The sequence below is a fragment of the Necator americanus genome, chromosome II, assembly GCF_031761385.1.
Source record: "Necator americanus strain Aroian chromosome II, whole genome shotgun sequence".
In the NCBI taxonomy this organism is placed as follows: domain Eukaryota; kingdom Metazoa; phylum Nematoda; class Chromadorea; order Rhabditida; family Ancylostomatidae; genus Necator; species Necator americanus.
In genome coordinates, this window is record NC_087372.1 from 27414913 (window position 1) to 27430759 (window position 15847).

Sequence of the window (15847 nt, forward strand, 5' to 3'; positions counted from 1 at the left end):
ACTGGTAGGCATAAGAATTTTTCAATGACGTGAACCTGACAACCCCAGTTCAGTTTCATGGTAGCTTTAAGAGATGTCCTGTCAATTTTTATCGCACTTTCTTTCTACGGCGAATTTTGTCGAATGACATTTGCTCTTTCACTTTTTTCTGGCCAACGGTGCTTTTTTCCCTGTGGAGTTCGCTCGTTCCTTCATGTCTACTTTGAAATTCTGTTTTTATTTTCTGCGAAGTTATTTTCCCTTTTTTCTTGTTTGGTTTGGTAAAAGTTTGGTGAAAATAGGCTACACCTAATAGAAAACACACCTATTTCTGTTTACTAAAGCTTTGCCGCGATAGCTCCCCCGTCATTTTTTTTTCTCGCAAATGCAAACCCTCTACTCCTTTTTTTTCTTTCGAAATGTTTGAAATGGACACCAAAGCGGCTTTTTCGGTTCGAACTTTCGCAAATTTCTCTTTGTTTTGGCGATTCTTTATTGTGCGTAAGTCTAGTATCGCTTTATGTGTATCTAAAAATCCGCACTCAACTGTTGACACATACTCTGTGCAAAGAATGAAAAATCTGAGAAAAAAAAATATGTTTGGGCTATTGCTCACCGCCGACACCGCTGCCACCGTCCTCCATTTTTTGAAGAGACAAAGGGGAACCGTAATTCATGAATGGTTATTAAATAGTTTCACAAACACTGCAGAAGAACTGCGGGAACCTAGTTTAAATGCACTCGAGACCATCAAATCCTCCGATGAGTTATTTGTTTTTGCGGGCAGCTTCTTCGCCTTCGTGTTTCTTTTGTAATTCCAGTCGTCTTTCCACTTCCATGCAAAGTTGCGAGTTGATATAACCGAGGAAGATGAGCAGGAAAAACGGCCATCTGGAATTAGAGCATTTGTCACAATAAACAATATGTGACAAAACAACATATGATAACATAAACAATATACAACAACACACACATATGTCGTTAAAGACTCGTTTTGGTTTGGAGAAGGAATAATTTCATACAAAATCCCTGTCTCCAATCTACTGAGGAGGGAATAAAGAAGAATAAAGTGTTTGATGTTGATTAATCCGACTAATTCCTTCGGGATACACGTAAGCTCCTTAAAATCCTTAAAATCCTAGATGAACCCTTAAAATTAGAGGCCTATCAACATCTACGCGCACCTTGTACCCTCAATACCTGCTTGGATCAGCCGACTCATCGAGTGATGGTGATTTATGTGTTCCCAAAAGAATTCCGTACAAATTTGCTCGACCTCAAAGGGATAGATCGTTTGGCTGGCCTTGCCCAGTGTCGAACCATCGATTACGCGGTCACAGCGGAAGCCGTTACTATGCAATGCACTCCGCTACTCCCAGTGATTCCTTGCGGGGCTACGTACGTATCCAGCTACTTTTCATAAAGCATCTACTTCATTCACGATTTTCGCCATTTTTTTATCGCTAAGGGATCGATAAAAGCAAACACCTTATCCTTTTCCTTTTTATCCTCACGACAATTGCTTCCATTGTTTTGTAAAGATCACCTCATTTTCTTTGCAACAGGTTTTGGAAGGAAGGAGAATTTTCCTCCAGTTTAAAAACTTAAAGAATTAGGATTTGGAGTCTCGAATACGAGGTCTTCTCGTATTTCAGCTACTCGTATAGCTATCGTAATCGTATGCCGACATCAACTAAAAAAGTTGAATGTCCGGCCTGTGTTTATATACTCAAGCTTCACGAGTTTACATATCCTCATACACATATTCATACAGCCATTTTTTTTTCACTTTATTTACATCTTTGAATAGAATACGAAGAGTTTTTTTAGAGAACAATAGCTACATCACTTTGTAACTTTTTTCCTCTGCTCTCCATCCGAACAACTTAAAATAATTCTTTACTTAACAGCTGGTACAGAATTTCTATCCACTCTCATCATCCCTTCTGAAGAATTGGATTTTCAAAATTTTCCGGAAACGCTTTGCTTCAAAATAATCAAAACACTTTTAAAATAAAAAGTAATAAAATAAGTAAAGAATCCTAGGTGGAAATTTTTCCGTCAAACCTTACCCAAAACTAACAACTGAAGAAAAAATGGAAATCTAGGACCCAGGTTTCCAGGACTCTCGTCCTCTTGTTGCATACGTGAACCATTTTCGGAATTTCATCCTATTCCATAATAATCATACAATAAAAAGAACAATAGAGAAAAAAACACACTACAGTAACTCGGGGAATGAATTTTGAACGCGCAATTTTGCAGGATTGTACGCTGAGTTTTGTACGAAATAGTTTTTGTATGTGCAAGTCAGTGTTTACTAACTTTCACTTGAGGATTTTTATCGAAGCTCGTGAAGCAATTCAGGTCCGTTACACAAAGCATTAAAAATACTCTGCGGCTATTCACCGTCGGTAAAGTGCAGCGCAGCCATCAGCCGGTTAGAGCTGGAATGGGCTCTTCTCACTTCTTTAAATCCAAAGATTTGACAAGAGCGCTCAAGAGAACAATAGGTCCTTCAGAGATTTCCGATAATAACAAATCAAAAATGATTAACAAAATTAAATCAGAAATTGTTCTCAACTAATTTCTACATGAGAAATATAAATATGGTGTTGTTAAAGAAGAAAAGATCTTAATTTTATGAATGAAAAAAGAAGGACGTAGTAAGCACTGAAATCCCAGATGAAATTCCAGTTTTTGGATCCGTGCTATCATCCAATGTTTAAGATGGAAGGATGGGAACGATTAACGGCTGAAATACTTCCAAAATATGATTTTATTTAGTAACTTGAGTTTGGTTTTTTTTTAATTTTTGATTTAATCCGATCATCTCATAAAATGAATCAATTTTTTAGAATATTTTTGCTAGAAGTTTCTTCCTAAACCTGAAACGGTTCATGTAAAAACCTTTAATTTTCCAAAAAATCAATGCTGACTTATCTAAATGTAGTATAAATCAGATTCATCATCATTACAGATCATTTCATGTTTTTGTAAATTTCAAAAATATGATTCTAACAAAATTATTGTGGTGATTGAAAATCCATTTTGAAAAAACGTCTCTAGTCATCTTGTCTTGCAGCGAAGCCAACAGGAGTGTGGACTGTGTGCTCAGCAGGGGAAGAGCGTGCGCTGCGTAGGTAGACGCGTTGCGCTCAACCATTTGAACATATCTGCTGCTTCCGATGCATTTTCGTGCTTCAAAGAAACCGTCAATCGTGCTGCGCGCTTCTGCCGCAACGCAACGCACGTTCTTTCTCTGCTCAGCACAGACATCTCCATTCCTTTGAGCTGCGGGATCGCAAATCCGCATGTGTTAGTGTGTGGACTCTTAGACCAACAAATTTTTCCCCTCACAATCCTTTAATAGCAACAACATGCATGAATACTCACCTCAAAGGGACAGTCTCCTCATCCCAGAACCTTCGCACAAATAAGGCGCCCGTATCTGATCCTCCCAAGAAATAGATGTTTGAATATAGGCCAAAAGCGAAAGGCACTATGTACAGCGGACCCATTATTCGACGGAAATTTACGTCGCTGATAGTTTTTTCTCTCCAGATACGGAATCCATCAATTGCATACAGCGATTTTGCGCTCATTTCCAATATCAGAGAAATTATGTTGAGAACTATCCACACCTGAAATTTCCCGCCTAACTTTTCCCGAATCCGAAATGGAGAGCCAGCTAATTCTATTCCTATCAAGATTTTTAAGGCCATCGCTCCACTAATCTGGGGTGGTGTGGGTTTCAGGTGGATTATGCCTGTACGGGATCGTAGATTATGGAGTGGAGGGTGATTCCGTCGATTTCTTCCTAATTGCCGTAAAAACGGCCCGGAAGATGCATCCGCACCACCCCAGATTCGTGGTGTGATGCCTTTAATTGACTTGTAATCTAAATCTGGGTCAAAACGACTTTTTTGGTTTGAAACGAGGTCATTCTTAAGCAAAAACAAACTAACGATGTTGTGATGGTAGAATCCGTGCCATAATAGTACGAATGAATAGGAAACCAGTACTCCAGTAACTTTTCTTGGAAGCGAGAACGTAGGTTCACAAATTGGAACAAAAATATAGGTCTTGAAAAATTGGTAAAGTCCACGATCGAATTCTCTCCATACCTGCAATGGAAAAACGCTCATCTTACAGAGATACTCCCATCCTAAGGGCTATGCACTTGTCTGTATTGTGCGAAAAGTGCAAGGTAAAATCCCCGTCAACAATAGAGTCACCATCTGTTATCCTCACGGCTAACTATAAGAGGCACCGAGAAATTTTGTCCTTTTTGTGGCGTATAATGTTTTGGTATTCTTCTTTCAATTTTCTTATTTTGTCTTTTCATTTACCTATTTCTTCAATTTCAAAATGTTCTGGTCGCGGGCCATTTTCATTAAAATTGAACTGAAAAATTATCAATCAAATTGTGTAAGGTAGCTGATGATGAAAATGATTACGTCATTGACCAAGGACAAAAAATTCTTCAAAAGTGCCATTTTGTTTTAGTTCTTAATTTGCGAAGAAATGACATTATTTTTCGATATTATAAGTGCATACTGTTACTATAGTCGCACTGTAGCAGCACTTGGATCGGAGATAGAATGGAGGCTACTCTATGTATGGGAATCGTAGAGTGAACTGTAGAAGCGAATGAAAACTCCAAAAAGCTCAGCCCTACCTTCGAAAATAGCATGACACGAGAAATACAGATAGGTCCTGGTTGCGGTTCCATGTTATCCAATTTCGCAAAAATGCTTGGCACTCCGAAGATAACCACGTACTTCATGTGGAAAAATATACCTAAAACAGAGAGCTGCTTCAATTTTTTCCAGGGGGTTGCACTAATCCTTGAATTTCGCCTGCAGCAACGTTCGCCTTCCTCGTTTTCTCCCGATGTTTGCGACCAAAACGACCTCAGCATAAAAGTTCAAGACCCCATAATTACAATAATTTTTAATTGATAATTTATTATTTAATTTATAATTTATAATAATAATTATTATTATGATTTTCCAGTTTTTTTCTACTCCAAGAATGGAATTACGTTTAGGCTTGTATGGAAAATAATGCAAAAGTCATACATTTATGTATTTACTCTGCACATATGGGTTGACTTACATTCTTTTTGAATCTCTAAAAAATAAGCCAAAGAAGAATCATCAGATTCCAAAAACGGATTAAGGAAGAAATTAGCAGACGAAGCAACTCGTTACACCTGTCGCTGTGATGAAATCCAATTAACATGCTTTTGTTTCATCATTTCTAAGGATTTAGCATTCTTCTCTTCCCTTTTTTCAACAAACCTTTTCCGAATCTTATTCAGATTTCGATAAAGTCTCAGGTGCAATCAGAAAATTCGGAACCGTTACTCATCACGTCCTATGTTCGGGAACTGCTTGTTTTCGATGAATAACCCTCAGGCGTTTTGTGTTTCTGAGTCGTGCTACAGTCCTCAAAGCGTTAACTGACAAATGTTCTGCTCACACCTGATCCGTGTGATTTCCGGATTCGCAAGGGAATCTCTGACCACTCACTTTATGCTACCGTAGTTGCAAGTTATTGGTTTGTTCCATAGGATCAGCCTCTCAACTACGTAGTAGCTTTCAATTATTTCACAAATATCTTTGCATTTTGTTGACCACGCTGCTGATCGAAATACTTGGTTGTTAGAAGTTTGAAATAATCAAAAAAAGAGAAGAAAGGTGGAAGAAGCTCAAAAGACAGCCTAATATGCTCTGAAATCTGCTGCTGGAAAATACCGAAAAGCATGTCTGCGAGATTTTTTTCCCACTTTTTCTCTACATGTCAATTTTTCAATTCCTAGAAATGCACAAATACGGCTAGAGTGGACTTAATTTAATGGTTCCGGAGTAGCGAGTGTCAATGTCACCGAACTTTTTAAAGAAATAATGTTACTGATGATGGACAAAATCCTTGAGCTTACCTATTGCCAATGCAATCGAGAATAGCTGATTCTTCGGGAGAATGCTGGCGTAATGAATATTTCTGAGAATCGCATCATAGTAGAAAAAATGCAGCGCCACCTCCATAACGGTCCACCACAAAGCAATTCTTGCAGCGAAAAATGCACAGTGCTTCCAATCTCTCGGTTTTGTGTTCCTTGCCGCTATTTGTCGCTCAAAATCGGCGTAAAGGGTTATAAGCGAGAAAAGATAGGGCTGATAGAATGTGTAGAACATCATCCGTAGATATCGTTTCGGCAAAGTGTCATCCTGTTTGCGACCGACTCCATTAATCGTATCCATACAGTATGAAACGTAGCTGAGCATACTGTATGAGACAAAAGTGTATATAAGGAAGGGATTGGCGGAGAATCTTGCAGTCTCGTGCATCATGTAGTAGAGTAGAGGCAGTGACGATATCCAGACCGTAGTCTTCCTCCTGAAATATGGAATATAAAGGATAGAATGTAAATGTATACCAACACTTGTATAGGCCAATTTACATGGTGTGTGTAGAATAATTGAAGTCAAATGAGCAAGTGAGCTGCAGAACAAATCGTTGCGGCAATTACGAAGAAAAACTTCAAAAGTATTAATTTAAAAATAATAATACTCAAGATAATTTTCGAAAAAAAGCTTAGAAATTTCGAGGTGTTTCTGCAAAAATTACTGCAAACCATGCAAATTACATTTGACCATTTTCGATGCAGAATTCAACAAATGCGTGGTCGGCCCCAAATATCTTGAATCGCGTAACGCGCTCCGTGTCACATTTAAAATTGCACACTGAAAAGAAAAAGTGTACGCGTTAAGAAGAGGGTAGCGTGCGTTGCGGTAGACGCGTCGCGGTCGCTCAGTTAAACGCATTTGACGCCGACTGTACCGCAATTGTCTTGTAGCACCTAGTGCTCTTCAACTACCCTTTCGTACCCTGGCTCTGAGTCAACTTTACCGTTCCGCTCCATCCTATGTTCTCGTCTCTTCATGCTCAACATTTTCAAGAGCAATTAGATGTTTGTGTTCCAGTGAGATTTATAGAAAATCTATTTTTCTTGCACTAGCACAACGAATCAGTTTGGAACGGGTATTTGAAAAAAGAAGTAGATAAGTAGGTAAACGTCTTTTCACAGAGAAACCGTCAAAAAATCGTCTTAAAAAGGTTCACCCGCGGAAATGATTTCTTAAAATAGGCACGCAGAGTAACTTAATGTCTGCAACGGTAAAATACAGCATTTAAATAAGCACAAGTAAGATTTCCGAAGAAATTTGTAGTTATCTATCAAGTTGCACAGGAAATCGTTGTCAATAATCCAGAGCCATCATGGATCAAAGAAAGAGACAAATTTAAGCGTAGTGTATTTCGAGTAAGAAGAATTATTCGAAAATAACAAAGAAAAAAAACTCACCTAAAGAAATGGGAAGCTATGAACATCACTGTGCCCTGTGCTAAAGAAATCCCCACCAGAAGTGGTGAGAAATAGTAGACACATGCTGCTATACTGCATAACGTATAGATGATGGTAAACGGTGTTTCAGCCATTAAACTGGTCCCAACGTTGAAAAAAACGGTGTGCGCCATAAATACTGGCAAATAACTCCATGCAAATGGGGACCAGTGTGTCCATTCCCAGCTCGTGTGATCCTGAAAAAAAATGTGACAAGTTGTCATTGTTCTCAAAGAAAAATTCGACAGTCAGAAAATTTCCACCTGAAGGATCATTATTATCAAGATCATTCATTATTATTGCTATTAACAATTATTTTCTATCATTTATTCTACTACTGCTATAATAATTATTTTCTGAGGTGTCAGCTCATTTTTTTTTTGGAAAATTCTTTAGTAACCTTTTCACGGCTTGAGAAAGATCTTCTTATGTGTTATTTCCGAAAAAAATAACCTTGTGGCGAACTTCCGAATCGGAACTGTAGTGTCCTTGGAAAATTTTCGAATACACATAAAACCACGGTTCTACTCGTACGCCCTTATCGACGAACGCGACGCGAATTATACAGTAATCCACGTTAGGATCCCCTCAATTCCATTTAGGTAGAATCATATCATTTTTTTATTTTTACATGAAATAAAATTTAGAGCTAGACCTGGCAGCTCACTATTCAGCTGAGAAAATAAGCTGATTTTAGACTTTTTTGCGCGATTTATTTATTTTCTTCAAACACAGAGATTCATCTCGGTTTTTGTTCCGTTTCAAGATTTTTGACCTTCAAAAACCTTCAAAAAACACCCATATAAGAATACTAGTTTAGAAGACCTGAAAATCCTGAAAACCTTTCTTCAATTGCTTAAACTCCGGAAAATTTCTGGTTTCTTAACGGTTGGGCGAAATTTACGCCAAATATGTATCGCTCGCTAACGCTTTTTACTTATCCTGAATGATCAATAAGATAACGTTGGATGGTGGAAGTGTGCCGGTTTACGCTTTTTTCTGGAGCAATACATCAGCTAAGTTTACATCAGTTAAGTTCCACAGCAAATAAAAATCACAACAAATATGAGATGAGATTTGACTTTTACAGTCATATCCCACGTCTTTACATTTCTGGAGTATTTTAGGGTTACATTATAAAAGTGTGCCGGTTGGTACTTATGTTGACTCGGTGACCGCGACAACAGTTCGCCATAGGGCATGGAAATGGAGTTGTATTATGCCATAGATAGATTAAAGTGCAAAGGAGACCATAATGCATGTCACGGAATTAGAGCCGCAGGAAATATATACACATTAAACTAGATTAGATAAATGCATTGAATAGATTCCAGATTCCTTTCCAGTTCTGAGTGTTTTTTTTTGTAAAATAAAAGTGCACTGCATATCTCCTTGTTAAAAAGCTCTCTTTATCTTACTAAGTGCAGTAATTTTCCTCACTGTATCTCAATCAGGAATGACCAATGAGAAATGAAATATGAGATTGGAATAATAAATTCCTGTAAGTACAAATTACAAAATCCTTAATCTATATTTGACCGCCATATTGAACCATTATTGTCGAATAACTAACCCACTTTCATTACTGGTCCTATCAGCGGAAGTGAACTAAGAACGCCATAATCGCCGATAGTCCAGACGAAATTTTTGCTGGCCTGATACACACAGTAGATGCCATAAACCAGAGTAAAAGACGCTAGAGTGAGAATTAGCTTAAGTTCTGGAAGAGCCGGATAGGAGAATGTGGCACGTTGTGCTCTGCTGGACGTGCCCATAGGACGACGTTGTTGGCGCGGATTTGAAACGTCCTCGTTGTGGAAATGGGTCGACGGCGATCGCGCGGCGAAAGTGAAATTCTACGAGTACCGTTCGCGTGAAAAGAATTTGCGATGAAATGGGCGTGTACCCGTGTCGGTGCATGGAAGAACAACTAGTTCTTCCAGGTGAGAGCTGGAAGCTAAGGTCGAATTTCTGGATTTGTAATCATAAATGCGCGTAAAGAACGAAATTGATTTTGGCATCACTGTCTCAGTGTAGCACTTCACTTCTTACGTCTCACGTTCAGAAACCGGAAAACGATCGATTTCGCATTGTGGCGGTGATGAGTTCAAATGTGGAAATGGAGAGTGCATACCTAAGGTATATCACTAGACTTGCATCTGCTTTTCTTTTGCTATTCTTTCCGCATTTTTGCATTTCAGGCCGAACAATGCGACCGGAAATACGACTGCTCCGACGGATCAGACGAGACGAAATGCGGTCAGTGCGGAATTCTAGTTTCATATGTATTGTGGGTTCAAAAAGCTCGTTTGCGATCCGATGAGATAAAGTTAGTTTTATTCGAACGCAGCGATCGAAGGAAACAACGAGTCTGTAGATTTTCTCATTGTTTGTTTCTGTCTAGTAGTACTCTAGGCTGCATGGGACCTTCATACCAAGCAACTGAGATTGTCGCGACCTCTGTGTCCCATTCCGTTGCCCCGTGTCGGTTTTATCATGCTACAGAACATCCCTTAACTCGCCTACTACAATGACAAGAGTAATTTACTCCGCGAATTCGTGCAGGGGTCGCGAAAAAATGCAGTCTGAAACCGTTCATCTCTCTTTGTTGCCGCCTATGCCCCACTGCAGAGAAAAATCCAAATAATCCAATTACGGGGATAAAATGATGAACAAAATTATTGAGTGCATGGACTCTACTTCCTGCAGTCAATAATTTTGCCGCTCACCCGGAGCAAAAAACGTGGAAGACGTTGGAGGACATCGAACGTTTCAGAGCTGAGCTCTTTCTATGGTACGAGGTCAAGGATAAAGGATAAATTGCTTGGCTTTGAAGAATCTCTTCGGAGTCAGCGAATAGACGTAACAACTAATTATTCTCATTCTCATAGACAGTTCTGGTACCAAGTTATCAGACCGAAAAAGATCAAAGGCTCAGTCGACCTAAAACATTTTACAGTCGCAGTTGCACTTCTTATTACTGCACAACGCCTGCCCGCACCCGATGGATAATACATTGCCGAGAATATTGATTTAACAGTTCCAGAAAATCACCCTAGAGTGGCTGCCTATCCATTTTTGTGAATTATAGTGACTACTTGAAAAATTTGCGATGATCACAAAATCGTTCCAGTGGAAATAAATACAGCCAGGAAACCGCATATAATCTCCTAAACCCCTACACCTTCTAGTTTCACCACTCCGGGGAACCTCAAAAAAGATTTGAAGGTTTTATGGGAATTTGTTAGGTGGGAAAAAAGATCGTTAATAATTTGCAGTGCCACTGCTATTCTATAAGTCTAACTACTTCACCGATTGCCGATCGTGTCCCACATCGTTGTGTTATTGACAGATCCATAGTAGACACCAGCACTGTGGGGCTCTTGCCTGAGGAAAACAAAAGTACGGAAAAGTTAGCAATTAGCTGCACCACGACAACTTCCGTGCAATCGCACGCGTATTGTATATTCGGGTTAAAACGACATGAAGCTCGGTGCATTCGAAGCCATGCGGAGAAGCCAGCGGTTGGAATTGAGGTGGGATCATTACAAACTGCAGCGATGAACGGTGGTAACCACGGTCCCCTCTCAATCGTAACCGCTACGCTCCTCCGCACCGCTTCCTGCGTAGCCGCTTGCATAACAACACCGAGCTTCATGTCGTTTTGACACGACCATAGAATAACAAACCATCTTGTACGTACATAGCAGCTCACGTGTTGTTGCACCAAATATGTTCACCCAGTATCTGGGTCCCCACCTCGACCCTTCGGACTTTATTGGTGGAAATTTCCAGTTGTTCCTGGACAACAATTATCTTGCTTTGTGTATTGATTGTTAATGTGCAGCACCCATGGGACCCATGACACTTAGGATGGGAGAGGAAAGTCACAACAAACTGTTTCCGACTAGTGACTATTTACCTCCTCGAAAATGTTTCTTGTCCACCTCAAAGACATTTTTTTGAGCTTTGCGAGAAAAAATTCTGAACAAATTCTCACGACCGGTTCTTTGGCGTCGAAAGTGCATGTTGCCTTTCATGAAGGCGTTGTTCAACCGCCACCCCAACAAAATTTCGTACTCGAGTACATTTCTGTTTGGCGATTCATTGGACGATCAATTGCAAACTGCAGACGACATAGTGCAAAGTTTTGGTAGGTTCCCCTGCCGCAGCGATTACTCTTGGTTATTTCTGGATAGTCGTAGAGTCACACAGTGGCACCCTTTTTCTCAGCCTAGGAGCGAGACTACTCGCAAATCACTGTTTGATTTCTCCTTTTTCTCACTCATTTTTCCAATTTGACTATGCGCATCTACTGTACATTTACCTGCCATCCAGAAATTTCTATTTTTAAAAAACGTATTGCCGACGCTTTTCGTTTCACTTCTATAAGTCACTGCTGTGTGAACAGTTGACCACCTCATCGAGCCACATACGAAGATCACTCGACACGATGATGGCAGAGATCAACCGGGCGACGATCCTATTGACCTTTGGCATCGCTGTGATCACGATGTGTGGGTTCTGCGGATAACGTATGGATGACCATTGATCGCTAAATAGATCTCCGAATTTTCTTCATCCTGAAAATCTTACTTTTCTTCTTGAATGTATAACATTTCTAGTCTTATCCTGAGACTTCTCGCATAATATACCTTGATTTTAGGCTGCTACTAATTAAATTTTATATCTAGAAAAATCAGTTCGCGTAAATTGTTATTTATTGCACTAGGCAGGGTCGAAACTCGAAAAAAGCGGGTTTGTCCTTCCAAATCTAATGGAATTCCTTTTCTCCATGCTGTCTTTGGATTAGCTGATATAGATCTGAGATCTTTTTGGCTTGTACATAATGTTTTCATCATTTATTTTTTTTTCTATTTTCCAACACAGAAGTGGGTCCTCACGGAACCATATGTCCCAGCTCTGTCAAATTTTCTCATTTTTCTGTACTTTGAAAAGGAGTCGGTGAACACACCTCGAACCAGAGGTGTGGAATTCGCAGTGTATTAAAAATACGCTGTGTGTCCCCTTTAGGAGGAAACTTTCTGGTTGCATTCCTGGAGTGATTATTTGTCAAACACCTTTTCCTTGCAGTTGCTAGAAAGTTGTTTTGTGGGCTTGCTTCCACCCGAAACTAGCTGTTTTCCGTTTAAATTCGAATTCCAAAAATTATCGACCACTTGTTTGCGAGCTCAGTTGCGTTGTGGTCTGCTAGCCAGAGAATTTCTTGGAAAACAGAACTAAAACCGGTCACATACACATCTTACAATTTTTATTTTCAAAGAAAATCTTGCATTGATACTGTGATAACTGTCAGGTAGACGTTGTAATCATTTTGCGTTTGATATCACTTTGTACTTTGTATTTTATAAATTAAATAAGTGCGTGTGTTTAGCGCACTGTGCACTTTAGTAGTAATATTATTCTCCTCGTCGAACATCACTGTCCAGATAAATCCTATCATATTCGTTTCCCTCCAACTGTGGGTAGGACTGGAAAAAAAAAACAAAAACACATTTCTCTTCCTTCCCTCTTTCGATCCCCTTCTTTTGTGGATGATATTGAAATCCAGCAGCGACAATAAACTCTGACGCACCGCTGTGTTCTGCTGTTCCGAGGTTTCATGCAACTTGAGTGATCACCATGAATCATACACATGATATATGATGTGATGGTGAACGCCTAGGATGTAGAGGGCGCGCTTAGTCATCCGTCGGTAAGACCGGCCGGAAAATCTGCTCCACCTGCGCTTTCATGCGTAGGTGACAACAGCTTTTCCTTTGAAACATACCTAACATAAAAGAAATAGTGAGCTGTTATGTCTACACGTAAACGTGCTGATGATGGATTTCATGCCTTTGACCCCTTGAGAATACCGTGTCTGTAAAAAAGTATAATTGAATGTCCAGGAAGGAGAAAGAGCTAAAAAAGATCCAATGCAACTGAAAGGAGTTTTATTAGATTATTAATGTCATTAAATTAATTATTTGTATACATTATAAAAGAAGACTTTACAGCAAAAAAGGAATAGAGAAAAATTGATTGATTGAATGCCTTGAGACGGCAGTGCATCTATAGGTGGTTTCGAAATGTTTCCACAACTCAGAATCCTCTGAAAACGCAAAAAAAGTTCTTTTTTTGCTATTAGGTCTTCTTTTATAATGTATATAACGAATTAATTTAATTATACTAATAATCTAATGAAACTTCTTTATAATAAGTTGAACTGAGTCTTTTCTTAGCTCTTCGAGCAGCTGTAGTAGCCATCAAATGTGTTCAACCGCCTGAGTGCTATGCGTCTTTGATTGGAACAGGGCAGAGCTGGAAGGAGTGCGCGTTCGGTACGGGGAAAATAGTACACTGACGCATCGCGTTCGCCTGGTTCAACACATCCGGCGGATTTTTTTTTTCGCATTTAATGGGTGTGAGGTGATGTTTCACTGCACAATTGTTCTCCACGTCCTCATTTCTGATGTTTTATTGCACGTCGTCGAGTTGACTTCGTCTGTTATGACTACTAGCTGCGCTGGCGAAAGACCATCCATTAAAGGCAGCGTATCAGGAGATTGACGATGCTCTAGTCTTGTACGAATAGATCCAGAGGTAGAAGCATGCTTCACAAGTACTGGCGTAATCGCGCCCAGTTCTCGCAAGCAATCCGTAAGCCCGTGCTTGTGGCGTGTATGGAGACCCATGTGACTTCTTCTCCTCAACAGCTCGTTGTGCGATGGAACGCGAACAACTCCGTCCGTCCTACACAACGCGTACAAGCGTACAATCCAACTAATATAACTTAAATGAGCAGCAGAAGCTGGCCTGAGCGCACAATCGTGGAAATGTTGCGGACTGTCCTCCTTCTACTGCCCGTAATAAGTTGTACCGTTGGGCAGACGAGATCACATAAAGTTGTTTCTCTCTTCTCTGGATTACTAGGAAAAAGCTGATCATTCTCGAATTACCGAACTACAACCATACCTCTTTTAAGATGGAGAGATCGTGAACAATCGTATTTTGTTATACGATGCCTTTAGGCACACAATCTCAAAGAAAAAAAAACAAGCACCATTTCTGTTCGAACACTCCTTACCATTTCCAGAACAGAATTCTAGTGCACATGTTGCTGTTTTTTTTTTGTTCGCTTGCCGATTTTTCTTCCTTGATGGAAATGAGCTATTTTCCACAGTAATGCGCAGGTGTGGCGCTCTGTAACATGCACTCACCTAGAAGCACTCTCGTGACGTATACAAAGTCGACATTTTGTCGCATAAACGTGCAGCTCGTGCAAAGAAAAGGCAGAGTAGATGGATTTTGTGTTCTCCTTCGTATTTGCTTTTGTGTGTGTTAGTGAGCACCGTCTTATTCGATTTAGAATACTTCATTGCTGCTATAAAGAACTATCAAGAACAGCAAGCACCTGAGCACGATGTTCAGTACCAAGAACAGGACGAGGAGTACGCACTAACCGATCACGATAGCTTGGAGCATGGTATAGATTGCACCTTTGCACCATTTCCCACGTACAGTCGCTTCCAAACGTGTTCCACCTGACTGACGCGACGCGTGCTCAACGAAGCTGGTTGCTGGTGTTTTGTAGACCTTATAAACGGAGCGAAATCGCACCATTACACGTCTTCGCGTCTTCGTCTTTGCTGATCGCGTACGGCAGCGATTGTATGGCATGTTCTAACTATTGACTCTAACTACTGTCGTTTCTTCTGCACTCCCTTCTGTGCTAGCATCGACTAACGTAGGAACTATTTCAATCCGAAAAGAGTATTCCCCCGCACTTCTTTGAATGTTTACCGTTTTCAGAGACCGCTGAACTCTCATACGGCGAAGAAGGCTTTCATTTTGAGGACGTGACGTGTACGGATCAGGAATTCCGGTAAAACGTTATTCTTGATGTTGACCCAATGTAACCATGTTTCTCCACCTTCAGGTGTCCATATCTTGAAGAAACTAAATGTTTTCATTACGACAAACTGTGCGACGGTGTGGATGACTGTGGTGACGGCAGCGATGAGGTTTGTGTCAATGATCAAGATTATTTGTTTGCCTTCACGTAGGTCCTATGTGGCAAGTTTTCTCGGCGTTTTTACTGTCGTTCACAAAGAACTGTGGCTTTTGGGGCTGGGAATTCCGCGACAAGCTTTCCAAACCAAACCAAAGAAATTTCAGAATGTTCTAAGAATTTTATAACCTAAAATAGTTGGATGAGTTGTTAGGAATTCCACTCTAAAGTAGTATGGTTCAATATAAAAGAAAACAACAGCGGTGGGGTGAAACCAGGCATTAAACTAAGGTCATAAAGAAACCAAGAGCTACATATGGTCGGCACCGACCCTGCTCAACCGATTGAACAACGCTTCGTTGATTGAATCTGCAACCGCCACGTGCGCTCTTACTCTACCTGACACACATTTTTGAATATAATTAGTGACTACTATGCGCGTTCAT

At 40.1% G+C, this 15847-nt stretch overlaps 2 protein-coding genes across 4 annotated transcripts in view; one reads left to right on the plus strand and one right to left on the minus strand.

Annotated features, from left to right (window-relative positions):
• Positions 1 to 746: 746 nt before the first annotated feature.
• Positions 747 to 9165, minus strand: RB195_019649 (uncharacterized protein; the record flags this gene model as incomplete). The annotated part of the gene is made up of 7 exons (XM_064187590.1): positions 747 to 870; positions 3376 to 3623; positions 3948 to 4106; positions 4661 to 4782; positions 5927 to 6384; positions 7352 to 7587; positions 8968 to 9165. The coding sequence occupies 7 exons, from the start codon at positions 9163 to 9165 to the stop codon at positions 747 to 749; spliced, it is 1545 nt and encodes a 514-aa protein (XP_064043471.1).
• A 119-nt stretch (positions 9166 to 9284) lies between these two features.
• Positions 9285 to 15847, plus strand: part of RB195_019650 (uncharacterized protein) — a gene marked incomplete at both ends in the record, with an annotated part of 60040 nt that continues 53477 nt past the window's right edge. For 2 of the 3 annotated variants that reach the window (XM_064187596.1, XM_064187595.1), the window contains 6 exons: positions 9309 to 9333; positions 9456 to 9529; positions 9592 to 9649; positions 14760 to 14876; positions 15203 to 15275; positions 15330 to 15414. In XM_064187596.1, coding sequence (XP_064043473.1) covers positions 9309 to 9333; positions 9456 to 9529; positions 9592 to 9649; positions 14760 to 14876; positions 15203 to 15275; positions 15330 to 15414 — 432 coding nt within the window. Of the gene's footprint in view, positions 9334 to 9455; positions 9530 to 9591; positions 9650 to 14759; positions 14877 to 15202; positions 15276 to 15329; positions 15415 to 15847 lie in introns of all 3 variants that reach the window. The other variant, XM_064187591.1, reaches the window with a different exon arrangement.